The sequence below is a fragment of the Polyodon spathula genome, chromosome 6 (assembly GCF_017654505.1).
Source record: "Polyodon spathula isolate WHYD16114869_AA chromosome 6, ASM1765450v1, whole genome shotgun sequence".
NCBI lineage: Eukaryota > Metazoa > Chordata > Actinopteri > Acipenseriformes > Polyodontidae > Polyodon > Polyodon spathula.
The window spans coordinates 5,711,445-5,729,367 of record NC_054539.1 but is presented as its reverse complement, the minus strand read 5'-3'; the positions used below and the strand labels follow the sequence as shown (position 1 = coordinate 5,729,367).

The window sequence follows — 17,923 nt, the reverse complement described above, 5'->3', positions numbered from 1 at the left end:
CAGGTTTGAGGCCTACATCTTTAATTCTTAGTGCTATGTTTATTAAAGTTGATTTTTTTTTCAAACAATTTTCATGTTATCAGCTTTATAATTTAAAAAGCTTTCTACATATTTCTAAATGGCTTGATATACATGTTTTGCATTACATTTCACATGGCCCAGCCTGCTGTAAAGGGTTATGTTGTATACTGTGTGGTTAAACCATTGAAGTTGACTTTGTGTCATTTACAGATGTACCACAGGATACGACACTCGGAGTGCATTTACCGAGTGACTATGGAGAAACTCTCTTATCACAGCATCTGTTCTTCAGAGGAGTGGAAGAATCTCACAACTCTGACACTTCCTGTTCCTATGTATAAAGATATAGAGCTGTAAGAATCTTACCTGATAACTGACCTGCGTTAATAATTACTTCTGCAAATATGTCATATTTCATACAGAAGAGTGCATGGGATGTTTTCATTAAAGTAATTGTAGCAAACAAAATATATCCATACAGTTTCTCCACAATGCACATCTGTTCATTTTTATAGATCTCAAATGTGCAGTTTTGAAAGAAATATAAACTAGGATAAAGAAAACTCTGTATGGAAGCCATGCTTTTTGACTGTCTTGTACCTCCTGAGTCATTTCACCTGTCGCCACTTCTTCACTGGCTTCTTTCCTGTCAATAACCAATCAGCTGCTTCCATTGCTGACTGGCATGCTTTCAGCCAGTAACATGCTTTGACCCAGAAGACTGCAGTGGTGAACTGACCCAGGGAGTACAAGTGGAAACAGATAATCCAAGTATGAAAAATAGAAACTGAGAGCTTTCTATTAAGCTACAATGGTACCAGATAATCCTGTTTTAAAAGGAAAATCCATGTGTGCTATAACATGTGTTTTAAAACTGCATATTTGAGGCAAATGTAGCTAATGGAAATTCAAACTGGAATTATTTTAATAGCTGCGTACAGGGCTCTGCGTATATACCAGCATGAATACGGCATATATAGATTCACAGGCTATTTCCTAGTAATATGATAAATTAGTTAAGAAAATAATTGCTTAGGTATGAATTGTTTTTATTTCATGTTGATATATTTTTATATATATATATATATATATATATATATATATATATATATATATATATATATATATATATATATATATATGTTATAATAATATAAAGATCGTTATCCACAAGAATATCGATTTCCTATGTAGGTTAAAGAAAGCTTTCTTTGTATGCCTGACTTTGAGGTAGTCTTGCACTTCCTGGGTGATTACACTGGCGTTTTTAGTGTAAAACGACTACTCTCAGCTGGCCTAAAAACGGCCGACTAAAGACGTGGCTAAGCACCAGTTGGTCTGTCCGAATTTCTCCGAAAGGCAGGGTAACTCACCCGATTTTAAATGGGATTTTAAAAGCGCAGCTCGGCTCCTCTCCCACGGAATCTAAACAGGAAAGAGCTGCAGGCAGTGCAGTTGCAGCGTCACAAAATGAGAAGACTGACTTGAGACTCAAGCATCCCGAATATTTGAATTAATCAGTGTTTGTACTGGGGAGTATTTGTAAATATCTACGTTTTATTACTAAGATGTCATCAAAAGTCTACATACTCCACCAAATATCCATACATTGGGCTATGTAAACTTCTGACCATAACTTTTTTGCTTTGTTAAACAGGTACAGACTCCGGTGGACGTCAAAGAAACAAGTGTAATATTTGAGTATATCCGTGTCTATTATTTTTCCCCGTGGGGCTAAATTATCAAATACGGATTCGTAGGCGTACTTGAGTGGGCTGTAAAATCTGTGCTATGTTTTTATAAAAATAATTTGTTTACCAAAACCTGATTGTTTCCTTGATAGGACTTTATCCAAGTTATTTTCAATAAAATAACATTCGGTGAATCAATAACCAAATCAAAGTTTTGAGTGAAATTATGGCAGAAAAATACCGTCAAAATGACAATTGTTTTTACTATATATTAAAAAACATATATTGATTTTACCAATGATTAGCTAAAAAAGACTAAATTGTATATATATATATATATATATATATATATATACTATATATATATATATATATAGACTGTTTTTCGACAACCGCGGCATGAATTGTTGAAAACACAGTGTCATAACGTTGGGGGCGGAACTCAAATATAGAGCGCCCTCTAACTAGCAGAAACACAAGCCAAATAGCGCCAGGTCTAGCGAAGATTCTGTGCACTCCTTCTCTGCACTTTTTAATTTTAGTTGATCTGTTGCACAATTGCGTTTTACATGTTATTATCTAAGTTTTAAATAAAGATCGTTTTAATAATTTGCGGTCCTTGTCATTTAGTTTTTAAAAAAATGTTTTGAATAATTACAAACAATTTAAATAGTGTACTTATATTATTATTATTATTATTATTATTATTATTATTATTATTATTATTGTTATTATTATTTATTCATTTGCACTAGTAGTATTTGTAACAAGGCTAATTTGAAAAAAAAAACACAATTTGTTAAGTGCAATTATATATTTCTCCGGTATTCCTGTGGCTGCTTAGCCTATTTTATCTAAAACTAAAGGACTTATGCATCATACAATTAGGTATATATTCAGTGTGAGATAATATTGGTGAAGAAACAGAATACAGTTCTTTTGAAAAGAAAAGGGTCTTTATTATTACAATAATAAACAGAAAATGTACTTATCTTAAGGTGAAATCCTTCACATATCAGATGGGTCAGACGCTATGTTGTGTCATACACTGTCTAAACGAATAACCATTTTTCTGTAAGATAAGTATATATTTAAGGTGAGTCCCCGCAATGTGAACCAAACACTGTATTCTTTGTTTATAATAGCACTCTGGTCATTATGACGTCACCAAGCACGTATTGTAATTTAGATGGTATGCGCACACATTCGGACCAAAGCCGGGTCAGGGCACAATGTCAGTGTAAACGGTACATGAAAAATGTTAAGAAACTCTGGGATCAGTTGGACCTGTCGGCTTAGGTCCGAGGTGGCAGTATAAACCCAAAAGCCACCAGGGAGTGTGCACGCTTTCAGTACCTTCTCTCCTGCGAATAACTAACCAGCCACTGTCGTATTACCCAGTAAGTGAAACAGGAATATCGTTTCTGAAAGTAAGGCAAGACAACTGAGAGCTCCTTTAATACATGTTTATTAATCAAATGGCCAACGCCAGGTCCATTACTAGATGATAATGACCCTTAAAATGCACACAGTAGTGGGTTGCACAAGTGGGTTGCCTCCTTGTGAATTATTCAATTCCAGATCCATTATCGCAGACTGGCTTAATGCTTTGCCTCCATGTAGATGTTTAAGGACCCCTCCATTACCACCTTGCTGTGAGCGATCCATAAAAATAACTTTAAAATGTCACTGCCAGACACACAAAGAGGATTCAGGATTTAAATTCCCATTGGTTCAGGTATTGCAGTCTCAGTTGGGTTTGGATGCTCTGTCATTGTGCGCTACAATCGCACACAATCTTTAGCACAACAATTTAGGGGGAGCAACATTCACTTTGCAATTCTCAATTTTTCATTTCTTCCTCCTAGATTTCACTTTGATATCAGCCCTTTTGAGGAACTGTGGCCAGGCATATTTGTCTACATGGTCCATAATTCTTGTGGAAAAACCAGGTTGGGGCTAAAACATATACTATGTTTTTTTTTTTTTTTTATTATTATTATGTTTCCAAACAGTAGTAGTAAGAATAGTTGCTGTATGGCCAAAAGTTTTGCATCACCCTATAGAATAAACTAATTTTGAATAAAACCTGCTGAATAATGTTACGTTAACATATTGAATTACTGCTTTGTAGTTTTACAGATACTTAACGAAAAACTGACAAAAATTGAAAAATGTGACATTTCAAAATCTAACAGAAATACTGTACCATTATTATTGCTTCCGGTAGACACTCCTTGTAGATATAATTTTGCAGTTTGTTTGATTTACATGATGTTAAATAAAAGATCAAAATTATGTTCATATCGTTTATTTTATTTGTATTATGTCTCAAACCTAAAATTTGAGGTGATGCTAAACTTTTGGCCATAGCTATATTATTATTATTATTATTATTATTATTATTATTATTATTATTATTATTATTATTATTATTTCCATATAGCAGAGGTTCCATTCAATCTCAATGTATATTTCAAAAATGGTAGAAGTTCCTTGATACACAGTTTTGCAGTTCTCTTCAGATTCTAAAAGAGTTATTACAAGAAGCTTAAAAGAAAATAGAGAGTCGGCTCTCTGATTAACATCCCAGAATAATCAGCACCCAGGCACCTGGGGAGGAAAACAGTTCAGTGTTCCCAGTAGAGCTCTATAATATAGAAAACATGGCCTTTATCTGTTCCATCAAGGACTCAACCAATCCAGGCTTTGTATCCCCTGCCTGCAAACAAAAAACATAGACGTCTTGTTTTTTGTTTTAAACAATGCATATTAAAAGGTGCATTATTCTAGGAATATTGTGTGTCTGTCTGTGGAACAGGTGCTTTGCCGGCTTCTAAAACCTAACAAATGTCATTCCAGCCAGCAGTTCTTACCTGTTCAGACTGACAGCAGTCTTGGAAACTTGAGCACGTGAGCGCACTCCCAGGGTGGGGTGCAGGCCTGCCCCTTGCACAGAGGAAAGCACAGGAGCACCTTGAGAGATTCATCACCTCACCTATTAAAAGCCAAATGCAGCCCATCATTTTGACAAAGTGCAGCGAGAGACCACGCTATCAGCTTAGTTATCTGGGGCAGGTCTACTGTGTCTGATTAATAGGTTACCTTGTCTTTTATTTTTCCCTGTCGCTATCTATCTCTCTGTCCAGCTTTGAACTTGAGAAGCTGTGCCGATTTACCATGTCAGTGAGGAAGAACTACCGCCGCGTACCCTATCACAACTGGAAGCATGCGGTTGCAGTAGCACACTGCATGTACGTCATTCTGCAGAAGCACCAGGGGTGCTTTACAGAACTGGAGGTATGTGGCTAGTGGATGGCGTTTATAAGGCGGCGGCCACAAGTTTTGCGTCACCTAGAATTTTAAGATTGAGACATAATAAAAAAAGTAAACTTTATGAACATAATTCAGATATTTTATTTAACATCATGTAATCAAATAAACTACAAGATGATATTGTAAAAGTCTACCAGAAGCCAGTACAGTATACTAGTACAGTATTTCGAAAATTGTCAGTTTTTTCGTTAAGTATATTGAAAATTGCAAAGCGGTATGTCATTCCAATATGTTAATTTAACATTAATCAGCAGGTTTCATTCGACTATAGCATACATGTGAACAGGGTGTATGACAAGCTTACTACTTACTATGAGCTTACTACTAGTAAGGGACAGGGGAGTTGCCAGATAAATTTAATAGAGGATTCTGTTTCTATGTAATATCTTCGATATTTCTGAATCCTGCAAGGGCCGAATCTATTGAAGTTATGCTGTACAAAATAAGACTGTTAAAGGAAATGAGAAAACTGCAAGGTTATCCTGTGTTTTTGAACTTGTCAGGGTATTGTCACTATAGCTTCGAAGTTTCCAGCTTGTTTTTTTTTTTTTTTTTTAAGGAAAGATATTCAGACATGATAAGGGAACACTGAAGTAAATCTTCTTGGGGATTAGGTCATTTTAACCAAACATGTTCCTTCAGAAACTTCTAATGCAGTTTTGGTACACTCTCCTGCAACCTCTCATTCTTCCATTGAGTATTTTATTTTGTTTGTGTATGAATGAGAAGAACATGGCGTATATACTGAAGGCCTTGTCTTGTTTTAGGCCTTAAAAGTAAACAAACCTAATTGAACATGAAATCCAGCTGACCTGTTTTCAGTGCCCCCCACACATTCACAGCCTCTCGGCATTGCATTACAATTTGCCACTGTGATGGAATTCATTATTAATAATTACAGCAATGATGGGAAATCACAACTTTGGCATGGAAAGGAGAATGTCAGATCTAAAAGACTTGCTCCCAGAATGACAGAAACACAGGACAGTCACATATATAAACATTCTTTATTATTATTACTGCCTTTTGTGATAGGCCTCTTACAGTATATGCATGTGGAAAGTAATACTTGCGAGTTAATTGTCAAGACATGCATTTGTCAAATTCTCAATGATTTAAAAGATAAATTCATCTAGATATTCTTTTGCATTTGTTTCATGCAGAACATATACCTGCATGTATGCAGAACAGGGAAAGAAGCACTAGACAAGGGAAATAATGTGTCAGAGGTCAAAGTGGATATGAGAATGGCAGTGATGAAGCTAATTTGCTTGAAAACAATAAAAATAGACTGGACATTTCTATCAAAGGATTTAAAAAATCTGGAATTGCTCTGATGCAATCAGAAACCCAGAGGCACTGTAAACTGCACCTGTCACTGTAGTAGGACTCTTCTTTTTTATGTTAAGCATTTTTCATGTTCTTTTTTTAAATAAGCATTTAATTAACAGCCAAAATTGTTTATGCCAGACTTGTTAGAACTCTTTAATGAAATGGTTGAGTGTTATTATCGATACGTTGTTGATATTACTAAAGACACCCACCGTGCAGGTATCGTAAAGAATATCACAAAAAAAAACCATTGAAATAAATAAATAAAGTTTTGGACTTTATAAAACAGAGCTGATTTTACAGTGCTTGCTAGTCTAACTGATTAGAAGGTTTTCTTTGTTATTCTCCAAGTTGCTGCAGTGACATTTTGGAATTTAAAGTATAAATGCAAGACTGGGTTGCATTTTTCTTTGTGACCGTGCTAAGTGAAAAACGGCAATTCAGAAACTGTCAAAATACCCCAAGGTAGCAAATCCGCCAAAATGAATACCAGCCAAAATGTCCCATTATACAATATGTTCCCTCCCCATACAATATTTAGTGATGTAATTTCCTCCCAGCCTGAATTCAGACTTTAGAATTTAGGCCAACCTGAGGGGTGAAATCGAACGGGAGAATTCGGGATTCCGCCCAAATTGGGAACCAACTCGAGTCATTTAAATTCGTGGAAACTGAGGTGTTAGGGTGGTCAACTCAAGCACGTTCCAAGGTCTGTGGTTCAAGCACATTTGGCCACTGATACAAATGTTTTGAAAGCCATCACTGTCCTGCCCATCTATCATTCATTACCACAGACAGCATTAGTACAGTAACTTGAGTACGTTTTTGGCAAAACAACCTGAAACTTGGATACAAAAATGAAAAAAATAAAACCAAAGCCCAGAACCCTGTTGAAAAACAGTTAGATCATAACGTTCAAAGTGGGTCAGATTTGCTGTCAAACAGTGGCCATCTGTTTGCCAGGTACCATAGCTCCAGTTTGAAATATTTTATGAAATTCATTCTCAAACAGTACAGTGTACCATTCTCCCAAAAGTGTCAACAAGGTGAAATGAGGCTGTGTTCACTCTGTAATCTGGGGCAGATCTGCTGTTCTGTCACAATGCATTTTCTAGGCAATTGAAGAATGCCCACTCCTGAGAATGTTGTTTTGATGTTGAATTTTAAAGATGTGAGTGTGGAGCATTGGTGGTTTATAATGGCAACCTCTTCTCTCTCCTCTCTTCCTCCAGCGGAAAGGACTCCTGGTGGCTTGTTTGTGTCACGACCTGGACCACAGGGGCTACAGTAATAGCTACCTGCAGAAGTTCGATCACCCGCTGGCCGCTCTCTACTCCACCTCCACCATGGAGCAGCATCACTTCTCCCAGACAGTTTCCATCCTGCAGGTAGAGCTAACACACAAACCACTGCACTCTCAAGAGCTGTAACACGGGCTATGTCCTAATGTATACTCTATACACACATACATTTACAACATGTCACAGCATTTAATGTTCATTGATCAATTAGTATCATCTTTTATCAACTCAAATTACTTTAAGTTATGCCTTCTTACCTACAGCAGTCTGCAAATTATTAAAATGTGTACTTTATACCCCTTTATATCCACAACCAGTCACATCTAAGGTTAAATTACCTGGGCAGCTTTTTCAAAAATGGACACCAAAGACAAGAAGAAAGAGTATAAGCTGTATCATATAGTTAGCAATATTAAAGGTAATATTAAAGACTCGTAAATTTTAAAAAAAGAATACACACACACACACACACACACACACACACACACACACACACACACACACACACACACACACACACAGTCACAGACAAAAGTATTTGGGCAATTAAAAAAATGAGAAATCACAAAATGATTTCTATAATTTCTAATTGAAAGATATACTTTAAAGTAGAGATTCAGCTTAAAACAACAAATAAAACAACAAATTATTACATAACATGCGTAAAATGAAAAATAACATGCAAAAACTAATTAAGTACTTAGACAAAAGTATTTGGGCAATCAACATATTTTGTATGAAACCCATTCGTTGCTAATTATTGACAATTACCATGATTGAAAACCAACACCAGGTGATAATTATAGAATAAATAAATACACAATCATCGCGTGCTGAAAAATAAAAAGGAAATTTGTGTTGCAACTATCTCAGAATGGCAGTGATATAACTAAACGAAAAAAGTAGAAATACCAGAAAAATAGCAGAAAGACTCGGTTTACTGAAAAGCACTGTGTCTGCTATTATTGACAAACACAGGAGAACAAGAACTACTACAACGAGCTCCAGGTGTGGAAGACCAAGAAAGATTTCTGCAAAATCTGGGAGAAGAATCGTTCGAGCAGCCTGGCAAAATCCCCGGTTTACTGCAAAAGATTTGACACAAGAATTGAGAGAACATGGTCAAGAAATTCACGAGTGAACAATTCAATGATACCTTAACAAGATGGATGTCCATGGGCAAAAACCAAATGCAAACCTTTGTTAAAAACAATACACAAAAGAAAGCTATTGAAGTTTTCCATTGAATACTTGAAGAAGCTTAATGATTTCTTCAACCAAATCTTATGGTCGGACGAATCCAAAATATAACTTTTTTCACCAATAAACCAACACTATGTTTGGAGGAAGGGAGAGAAGAATTTAAAGAAAAATGAATCATGCCCGATGTTAAATATGGTGGAGGCTGTGTGATGGTATGGGCTTGTTTATCTTCCTCAGGCACTGGCGACCATTCCAGTACCACCGTTGGATCCTGCATGATGCTCTGAAGGCAATACCTCGTCTGCACCTATCTTTCGTGCTGATTCTAGAGTTTCTATACTGTTCTGGATTAGAACAGGCCTGGATACAGTAGCTCATAACCACCTGGTCAGTTAAAAAATCAAGAGTATTAGTGAAGGAGACCCCCCCCCCCCCCTCCTTCTTCCTGAAATTTCCAAAAGAAAACACTGACGCAGAGTGCCATCAAAGTAGAGCTTGTGCTTTTTATTGATCTTTTTCTTTCTCATAGCTGGAAGGGCACAATATTTTCTCCAACCTGACATCAAATGAATATGAGCAGGTGTTGGAGATAATTCGAAAAGCCATTATCGCCACGGACCTCGCACTGTACTTCGGCAACAGGAAACAGCTGGTAGAGCTGCTGAGCTCAAGGACACTGGACCTCAACAACCACATGCACAGGTATGCCGCACCTTCACTGTGCAAAACCAGGATCTGCTTCAGCACGCAGGGCATTTGCAACAACGTTGGCTGCAAAATTGATAACTTTCCTTTCACTTTGCACAAGGCATAGTTTAGTTTCAAATTAAATACATGGATTATTAAGTTACAATTACCGAAAGGAACTGATATTGTCTTTATTACAGCATAAGATAAGAAGATTACAAATTGCATTAGAACAAATGTAAACAACAACACCACAAAAGCAGAAATAAACTGTTTTTTTTTGTTTGTTTGTTTTGCCTGGAAAGGGATCGTGTGATTGGCTTGATGATGACTGCCTGTGACCTGTGCTCTGTCACAAAATTGTGGCCGGTAACCAAGCTGACAGCTAATGATATATATGCAGAATTCTGGTCTGAGGTATGGTTTGCAGATTTAGAAAAGTTGTCTTTTTTTTTATACAAAAGCAGCAAAGAAAGACACAACATTCCTAAAACAAAATGTAATTTCATCAGCTGCTTGTAAAACATACAAGCATTGTGTACAGTACATTGTGAGGTGCTGTCAGTGCTGGAGACAAAAACACTTGTTACTGATTAGCAACAGCACGATAAGCACAGCAATGTTAGGCTTTCCCACACAGTCAGTGGGAAATGCCTCTACAGTATGCTTCCAGTGTTTGTTTTATTTTTAACGAAGATTCCCCTTTCCTACCTACTCTGCTCAGGGTGATGAAATGAAGAAGACAGGCATGCAGCCCATTCCTATGATGGACAGGGAAAAGAAAGATGAAGTGCCACAGGGTCAGGTAGAGTGTTCATGCTGTTGTAAATATATAATAGAATGACTTCCAGTGCTTGGCATAATAGCACTGTTCTGGTCGAGGCAGCTTAATCACAATCTGCATTTGTGTTTCTGTCATCCTGCGTATTGATTGGCACCTATCAGTGTCACACTCCTCTGCAGCATTTATTACAGACTGCAGATAGACACATCAGGAAATGCCTTAAAGGGCTTTTGCTGTTCATTAAAGATACATGGCTCTTGTTGTAACATTCTTCAGAGACTTGACACATTCTATACCCATGTGCGGCGCATATCCCAGTTGCTGGAGGATATAGTGTCGTTAGTTTTAAATACAAGTATGTGTATTTAGAACCACTCTCTAACTTGTCATGGTGACTGCCATGAACAAGTTCTTAAGGGCGCAAGAATCTAGGTTACAGTGACCAACATTTGCATGGCTTCTGATAGGCTTGGCTATTGAATGTTGTATCTTTGGACCACCTGTGTAAATTTGGTGGACTGACAGAAAGGTACTCCATGGCACGCATGAAACAGTGGGGTCAGTGGGTTAATGTATGCTTTGATTTTGTTGTCGTAAACACATGTCTGTTATATATTCCCTCTTTCGTTTCAGGTTGGTTTCTATAATGCTGTTGCAGTCCCTTGTTACACTACACTGTCAGAACTATTTCCTGCATCCAGTCCCCTTCTGCAAGCCTGCAGGTATGTTGTTGTACAACAATATATCGATTATATATATATATATATATATATATATATATATATATATATATATATATTTATATATATATAGTAATATATATATAATACACCTGTGGAACTAAACACATCCATCTAAACAATTGGATATAATTTTCTTGATAACCAAAAAAAAAAGTGTTTTTTGAACTATCTGGAATGCAAACAACACCCACTGTAGTGATATGGAAAAGCTACCTTCTGAAATGGAACTCCTGGGCACTTGTCCCAGACACATTGGATCCATGTTAGTTGTGGAATCAGACAGATGTACAAGCTACATCAACTACTAATCCAAAGGAATGGTCCAACTGATTAGACCTACATTTTTTCATTTTTTTTTTAGGTTATTGGACTATGTTGTAGTAGTAATAATAATTTGAGAACATGGAATGAAAATCTGCACGCAGATTGTTTTCACTATAATCTTACACAAAGCTTTACAAATGTGGTTGTAGTCACAAAGAAATGCTGCTATAACACACGTCGTTGTTTACTCTTTTAGGGATAACCTCAGCCAGTGGGAAAAGCTGTCCCGCAAAGAGGATACGTCGGCGTGCATTTCTTCCCAGTCTGTAGCCTCGGAATCTGCACAGACCATTCCCGTGAAAATCGACAGTTAATGGGAGTCTGACTGCAACTCTGGGAGCTTCTGTTCTAAACGCCAGGCTGTGAATGCAGGGAAATGAGACACTGGCAAGCAAGGTTATTCAAAGAAAGAACACATTAAACAATCCAGTTACCTCATCGGGTGAGTCTTTGGACTGAAAGCATCACCAGGCAGTGACATTAAGAGCTGTGAAGAAATAGAAGATAGGGACTAATGATCTGATCACCAACCATACTGCTTGTGAATATGGCAGATTGGGTTACTTTTTGTTTTGCGGTCTACATTTGCTGAGGCTTATAATTTGAACCCCTAGCTCAACACAGGTCCTTACTTTTAAGCCTATCAAGTTTTAGGGGTTAATTCCATTGAAATGGTACTTTTTCATACTGTGGTTGGCAGTGCTAACGGGACAGTTTGCTAAATAAGGCAGAATCCTCAGACATGTAATTCCATATACAGTAAAACAAGTTTGTACATCACATATAAAGTGAAAAAAACTAAATAGGTAAACAGTACCTCTTAATTTTATATAAAAGAAGAAATCTGGAATAGACAGTGTCTGTTCATAGATTTACACACCCTATTCACAAACTTTACCCCATGCACTTCATTATTGCCAAAAGTAGGGGGATAACCCCAGCATCCCTACATATGACACTTTATTACCTGGATCTCAGTAACATCCGTTCGAGGTGAAACGTGGTGTTCCTCAGCACATGCTCTTGAGCAGCACGAGTTCAGAATCCTTTGCATGGGTTTTGAGCTCCGGTGGTTTGGGTAAAGGAAAGCTATGTCTTGGTAAAGCGGTCTGGTTCCATTTGTCCTATAATACCATTCCAGTAGCACTGGCAGTTTCATGAGCCTGATAAGCTAAAGTTCTGCTTCGGTGTCTCTTTGTAGCTCCATTCCTACTCTACTGCCTGATACAACCTTCAGAATAGCATATAAACATAAAGTGCAAGGAAAAAGTATTACATCTGGTTGAATGCAGTGTGTTGCACTCGACAAACAATGTCACGCTGACCCCTGAAGGTACTTTTCATTCCTCCCTTTCCTAGAAGATAGCTTCTTCATCCTACTCTTCTGGAACCTACAAGGGGTGTTCTGTGTGCTCCAAAGTGTAATACAATGCAATGCTTTTTCACGCATGGGATATAAAATAAATACAAAGCAAAACAAACTGGAATTTAGCATTGATACCTGGTTATAACTGCTACGAAAAGAGCTTTGTAAAGTATCATATGGATATATGAAAAAAGGCAATGATGCGGTATTGCTTCACTATGTCAGTTTCCTAAGTATAAAATCGTACCTAACCGATATAGTCTCATAGGGCAAGCACATTTTGGGCATTGGGGTAACAAAGGGGTAAAATGAAAGCCACTCTTTACTGCTGGTAGTCTTGGATATGTGCATTTCCTATATAAGAGCAAAGCGCTATTGTATGTTTGTACACACATAGAGAACAAATGGGCACAATCATATGCCCAAAGCTTGGGGTAGGCTTTTTTCACCGATTCAGGGTAGAATAGTCTTGATTTAATCCTTGATTTACTTCTACTAAAATAAACAACAAAAATAACTGATAAACTGTAAGATTATTCTTTTTTTTGTTTGTATAAAATATATATGCAAGTGCAATAATTTCAAGATGTCTTAACTTCACATTTATAAATTATAAATATTGTATATGTTGTGTAAGTTTTTTTTCATGTATTCATTTGCAGTCTTTCTATTTAAAAACAAAAATACTCTTTTATGCTTATACTATAGAACATGGAAACCATTTCTTATGATACAGTTGTAAATAAATGCACAAACCAAACAGCCAAATTGCTTTTACATTAATGTGTCTTATTTTACTTACTGTATGTACCTGGTTCAATGGGTAAAAATGATGACATTTAGTTTAAATTTGTTGTCATGAACAATGCGAATGAGGTTACCTATAACACCAACCCTTTGAGATTCACAAGGTCCTAAAGGAGAAATGTAATCAAATTTTAAAATACAAGGCTCCCGAGTAGCGTGTCCAGGCTATATTCTATTGCCGACCATAGACTGGAGCTCCCAGGGGGAGGCGCACAATTGGCCGAGTTGTGCCCGGGGGGTGGAGGGCTTAGGTCGGCCAGGGTGTCCTCGGCTTGCCTGTAAGCTGCCCAGAGCTGCACTATCCTCTGACACTGTAGCTCTGGGTTGGCTTCACGGTGAATCTGCAGTGTGAAAAAAAGTGGTCAGCTTCAGCAATGTCTCATAAAAACGCTTCATAATGAAAAGCACGTGCGCAATGGAACATAGTCAGAAATTTCTGGGGAAATGCAAAGTATTTCACCCTTGCACGTCCTTAAAAAATAATAATAAAAAAAATATATCTTATTTTTCCAGATGGCACTATCCATTGCTAATAATCCAATTAGACTAGAATATTGTGTGTACAATTTTTTTTGTAATATCCAGATAATCTCTTGTCTAGTCAAAGTCCTTGAAAGGCTAGGAGTTTTTAACAAGTTGCTTTCCAAAGTTTGTATTTGATTTATAATCCTTGATAATCTACCGAAAATAAGCAGCAATTAACAACCTTTGTTTTGACCGAAACACAGATATTACAGATAGACAGCTGTGTTTCATTTTGGTCAAAGAGTTAAATGCAATTTAAGTGTTTTATAATTATTACTGTGTGATTGGCAAGGCGTGCGTTTGTGTGTGTATGTGTGTGTGTGTGTGTGTGTGTATGTATGTTTGGGGGGGACGGGGACGACACAAATATACTTAATTTTGCAAATGGGTGTACCTATTTTATTATTTGTGTCGATGTTTTAGCAATTCAGAAAAAGATAATTCTAAATAACCTCTGGTAATTCCATTTGTGTATTATATCTGAATTTATACTGTGCACACTACTGTTAACAGCAGCTTCTTACTCCTACAGTTATTTTATTGCAATTTGACCGAGTGCACAATGATGTGCACAGCATGTACATTGCTTGCTGTGTTTATTATGATGAGGCCTAATCTAAGAGCTGCAGCTTGGATAGTATTGTTTTAAACAATTAAACCAAAAATAAAACAAAGGAAACTACAGAGCAAGGAAATCTAACCCTTTTAAAGCACCACTGTCCACTGCTGATATCCTGGTGGTGTGCTCTACAGCATGGCATTAGAACGTTAAGATTCAAATACAAATATATTTGAAAGGAATGCCCCCCCCCCCCCCCCCCCCCTTTTTTTAACCCCTTAAGGTACACATGGAATTGAGTGGTTTCTTCTCAAAAATACACTTGACTCAGTTATCGCAAGGAAACTGACAATTGGATGACCAGATCCAACCTGTCAGTACATTTAAAACCCTGTTTCGTGCAACTCATTGGAAAATTTTAGAAAGTTAGTCTAGTTTTTATTTGTGGGACACATGTTCTTGTACCTTAAAGGGTTAAATGTGACTGTACTGTCAAACAGCCAAAGAAGACATGCTTAGTGAATACTAGCAAACAAAATCTGCTACTCCTCGCCTGTTGACCTTGTTTAATTCACTGGTTGGTTTTTTTTGTACTGGTTCCTCCTTTTACACTGCCAATCTGTTTTCTGATGATACATCAAGGTTATATTATGTCTTCCTTGTTGGTTTACACATGAACTCCATTAACAAATACTCCACAATAGTTTAATCTGTGATAATATTTACTGGGTGTTCATTCCAGTAGATTCACAATGTCTCTGAATTAATAATTTTTTAGTTTGCACATCAATTTCATAATTTTAAAAAAATCTGGGCTTTTTCAGAAGACAGCATTTTCTTTTTCTTGGTTTTTAAATACAATCGTACAGACTGACTCACCCCCAGTTTGCAGTACATTCTGTAATTATGTCATCAGATGAGTATTAACATGCTGTCAGCGCCATCTAGTGCAATATAGTGGCACGACAATTTTTCATTCTAAAGTACAGTCCATACAGACATGTAAATACAGTATGCAACTGCCAGAGCACACAGTGAGTTGTTCCCATCAACACAGATGCATCTTTTAGGGTACACTGCAGACTCCTTCTCAATGTCTGGCAGATAGTTCAACTGTAAGGATCTGCTTCAAATGTACATCACCTCCCTAATATAGTAACTGCGGACAAAATCCTGGATCACAAAAGTAAAGCCCACAAAGATTCTGGTAAGGAAGTAGTCAATTAAAAAACAACAAACTACTCTGTTGTTAAAGACTCTGCAATTATTACTATTTGGTTTAGAATTTCTAAGTTTAAGGCTCAGATACATCAGTGAAAGAAAAATTTAATTTGTTTCTGTCTGTGGCATTTATTGTATTATCATCACACTAACTTTATGAACAATATTCTACTTAGAAAACAAAATCTCCCATGATCATGATTGATTTATTTGTTTGGTTTTAGTCTCTTGCTGTGTTAAATGAGATCTCATGCAGTTTGGGATTGAGTGTTCAAACTGGGCTATTACTTCTGTTATGATAAGACACACATAGCATATAATAACGTATAATATAAAAATCACAAAACATGAAGACTATAGTCAGGAGCTACTAGTAATCATATACAAAGATGTATTTTTCACTTCAGAATGGTGTCACATGCTCTATGCGTGGGATGCTATACAAACACAAGATAAGATGTGGAATTTGGACAGATCTCTAAAGAGAGAGCAGTTTGCTAAGTAATTCCATTCATTTTCCACTCCATGCCCCTCCAGTCACTTCATCTGTCTCAAATGTATAGTTCTGAAAGGAATACACGTTCTAGTAAACATTTACTTTAAGTTTAAAACATGAAATCTACTACTACGCTGTAGTGAATTGAAGTAGATTTATTCTGATGTGTGATTTATAATAGTAAGGTTTGTGAGTGTGCCTGAAAGCAAAATAAAACCAGATGATCCCTTGGTCTCAGTACAATACTGGATGTTGTTTACTTTGCTATTTGGTCCATTACGACTGTACATATTTGACAGTTTCATGGTTTATGCTCCCTTAATGCACCTGTTACACCAATACTAACACACCACACCTTCATTCAAAATGGTAATAATAAACTGCTAACAAATCTTCTGTGCACGCTAGCAGTGGAAGTTTTACTGCTTGGATTATATATGGCTTCTCCAGACTCTCTCTGTTTACCATCCATTCCATTATAGCAACAGCTGTAAACTTATATGGGATTATGGCTATCCTAAAAAGTCCACTAACTTTGCTGATGTTTAGTGGGTTGCCAAAGCAACAAACTCTGCATATAACACCCTACAAGCCTCCATTTCAGTCAACTTTGGTTCGGTTTGCCACTTTTGCTTTCTTCATCCAAGCAGCCAACACTCACAATGGGATTCAACCTGAACGCTGTCACTCAACCTAATGGTATCATCCAGCTACTTGAAGTTCTCTTTGGCTGTGTGACTTTCTCCATAGTCGCCGCTAGGTATCCACTCGGTTTTAACAATAATTGGCTAGTGTGGTGCATGTTTGTCTGGTGTTTCTGTTTTGCAGCCACCGTTATCATTTGGAGTTTGGAGATCTCTGGCGTGCATTCCAAGATTCCCAAGTGGGAGCAGATTGTGTTCTTCTATGTCGTTACAGCGTGTCTTTCATACCTCACCACAGCGGTGATATTCCCTGTGTATTTATTTCAGAAAGGTAGATGCAGCATTCATTTAGAGACCTGCCAATATCAGGCTGCTGCAAGTGCTTTCGCCTGCTTGACTTTCATCCTGTATGCAGTGCAGAGTTTCCTATTGAAGGGCACTGGCTACGTGTCTGGCTACGTGACAACTCCACCAGGGATCCTCAAGATTCTTCAGGCTTTTGTGGCTTGTGTCATCTTCGGGATTGTGGACCAAGGAAAGCTCTACAAATATAACGAAGCTACCCAGTGGAGCATATTTGTCTTTTGCTTCTGTTTCATTGTGACAGTCGTCATCCTGATTCTAGAATCAACTGGATTGTCATCAAAAATGGGCTCTGTGCCCTTCCCAACACTAACAATAGTCTATTCCATCCTGGCCGTACTTCTGTACCTCACAGCCACTGTGCTGTGGCCAGTGTACTTGATTAGAAATAGGCCACACTCCTTTATTAAAGACAATAATATTTCTGTTACTTTTTTCTCTTGCCTGAACACTGTTCTGTATATTGTTGATGTTGTCTTGTCATTCTTAAAGTGCAAATGAGAAACAAACAAATTAACTG

The 17,923-nt window shown here is 37.2% G+C and overlaps 1 protein-coding gene across 6 annotated transcripts in view; it reads left to right on the top strand.

The window, feature by feature from the left end:
- LOC121316721 (cAMP and cAMP-inhibited cGMP 3',5'-cyclic phosphodiesterase 10A-like) overlaps positions 1–13,556 on the top strand; it is an 84,375-nt gene extending 70,819 nt beyond the window's left edge. For 5 of the 6 annotated variants that reach the window (XM_041251832.1, XM_041251833.1, XM_041251831.1 and 2 more), the window contains 9 exons: positions 232–374; positions 3,581–3,664; positions 4,862–5,012; positions 7,613–7,768; positions 9,414–9,586; positions 9,877–9,988; positions 10,296–10,376; positions 10,989–11,077; positions 11,619–13,556. In XM_041251832.1, the coding sequence (XP_041107766.1) occupies positions 232–374; positions 3,581–3,664; positions 4,862–5,012; positions 7,613–7,768; positions 9,414–9,586; positions 9,877–9,988; positions 10,296–10,376; positions 10,989–11,077; positions 11,619–11,736 (1,107 nt within the window). In that variant the 3' untranslated portion in view covers positions 11,737–13,556. The remainder of the gene's footprint in view (positions 1–231; positions 375–3,580; positions 3,665–4,861; positions 5,013–7,612; positions 7,769–9,413; positions 9,587–9,876; positions 9,989–10,295; positions 10,377–10,988; positions 11,078–11,618) is intronic. The other variant, XM_041251834.1, reaches the window with a different exon arrangement.
- The last annotated feature ends 4,367 nt before the right edge of the window (positions 13,557–17,923 follow it).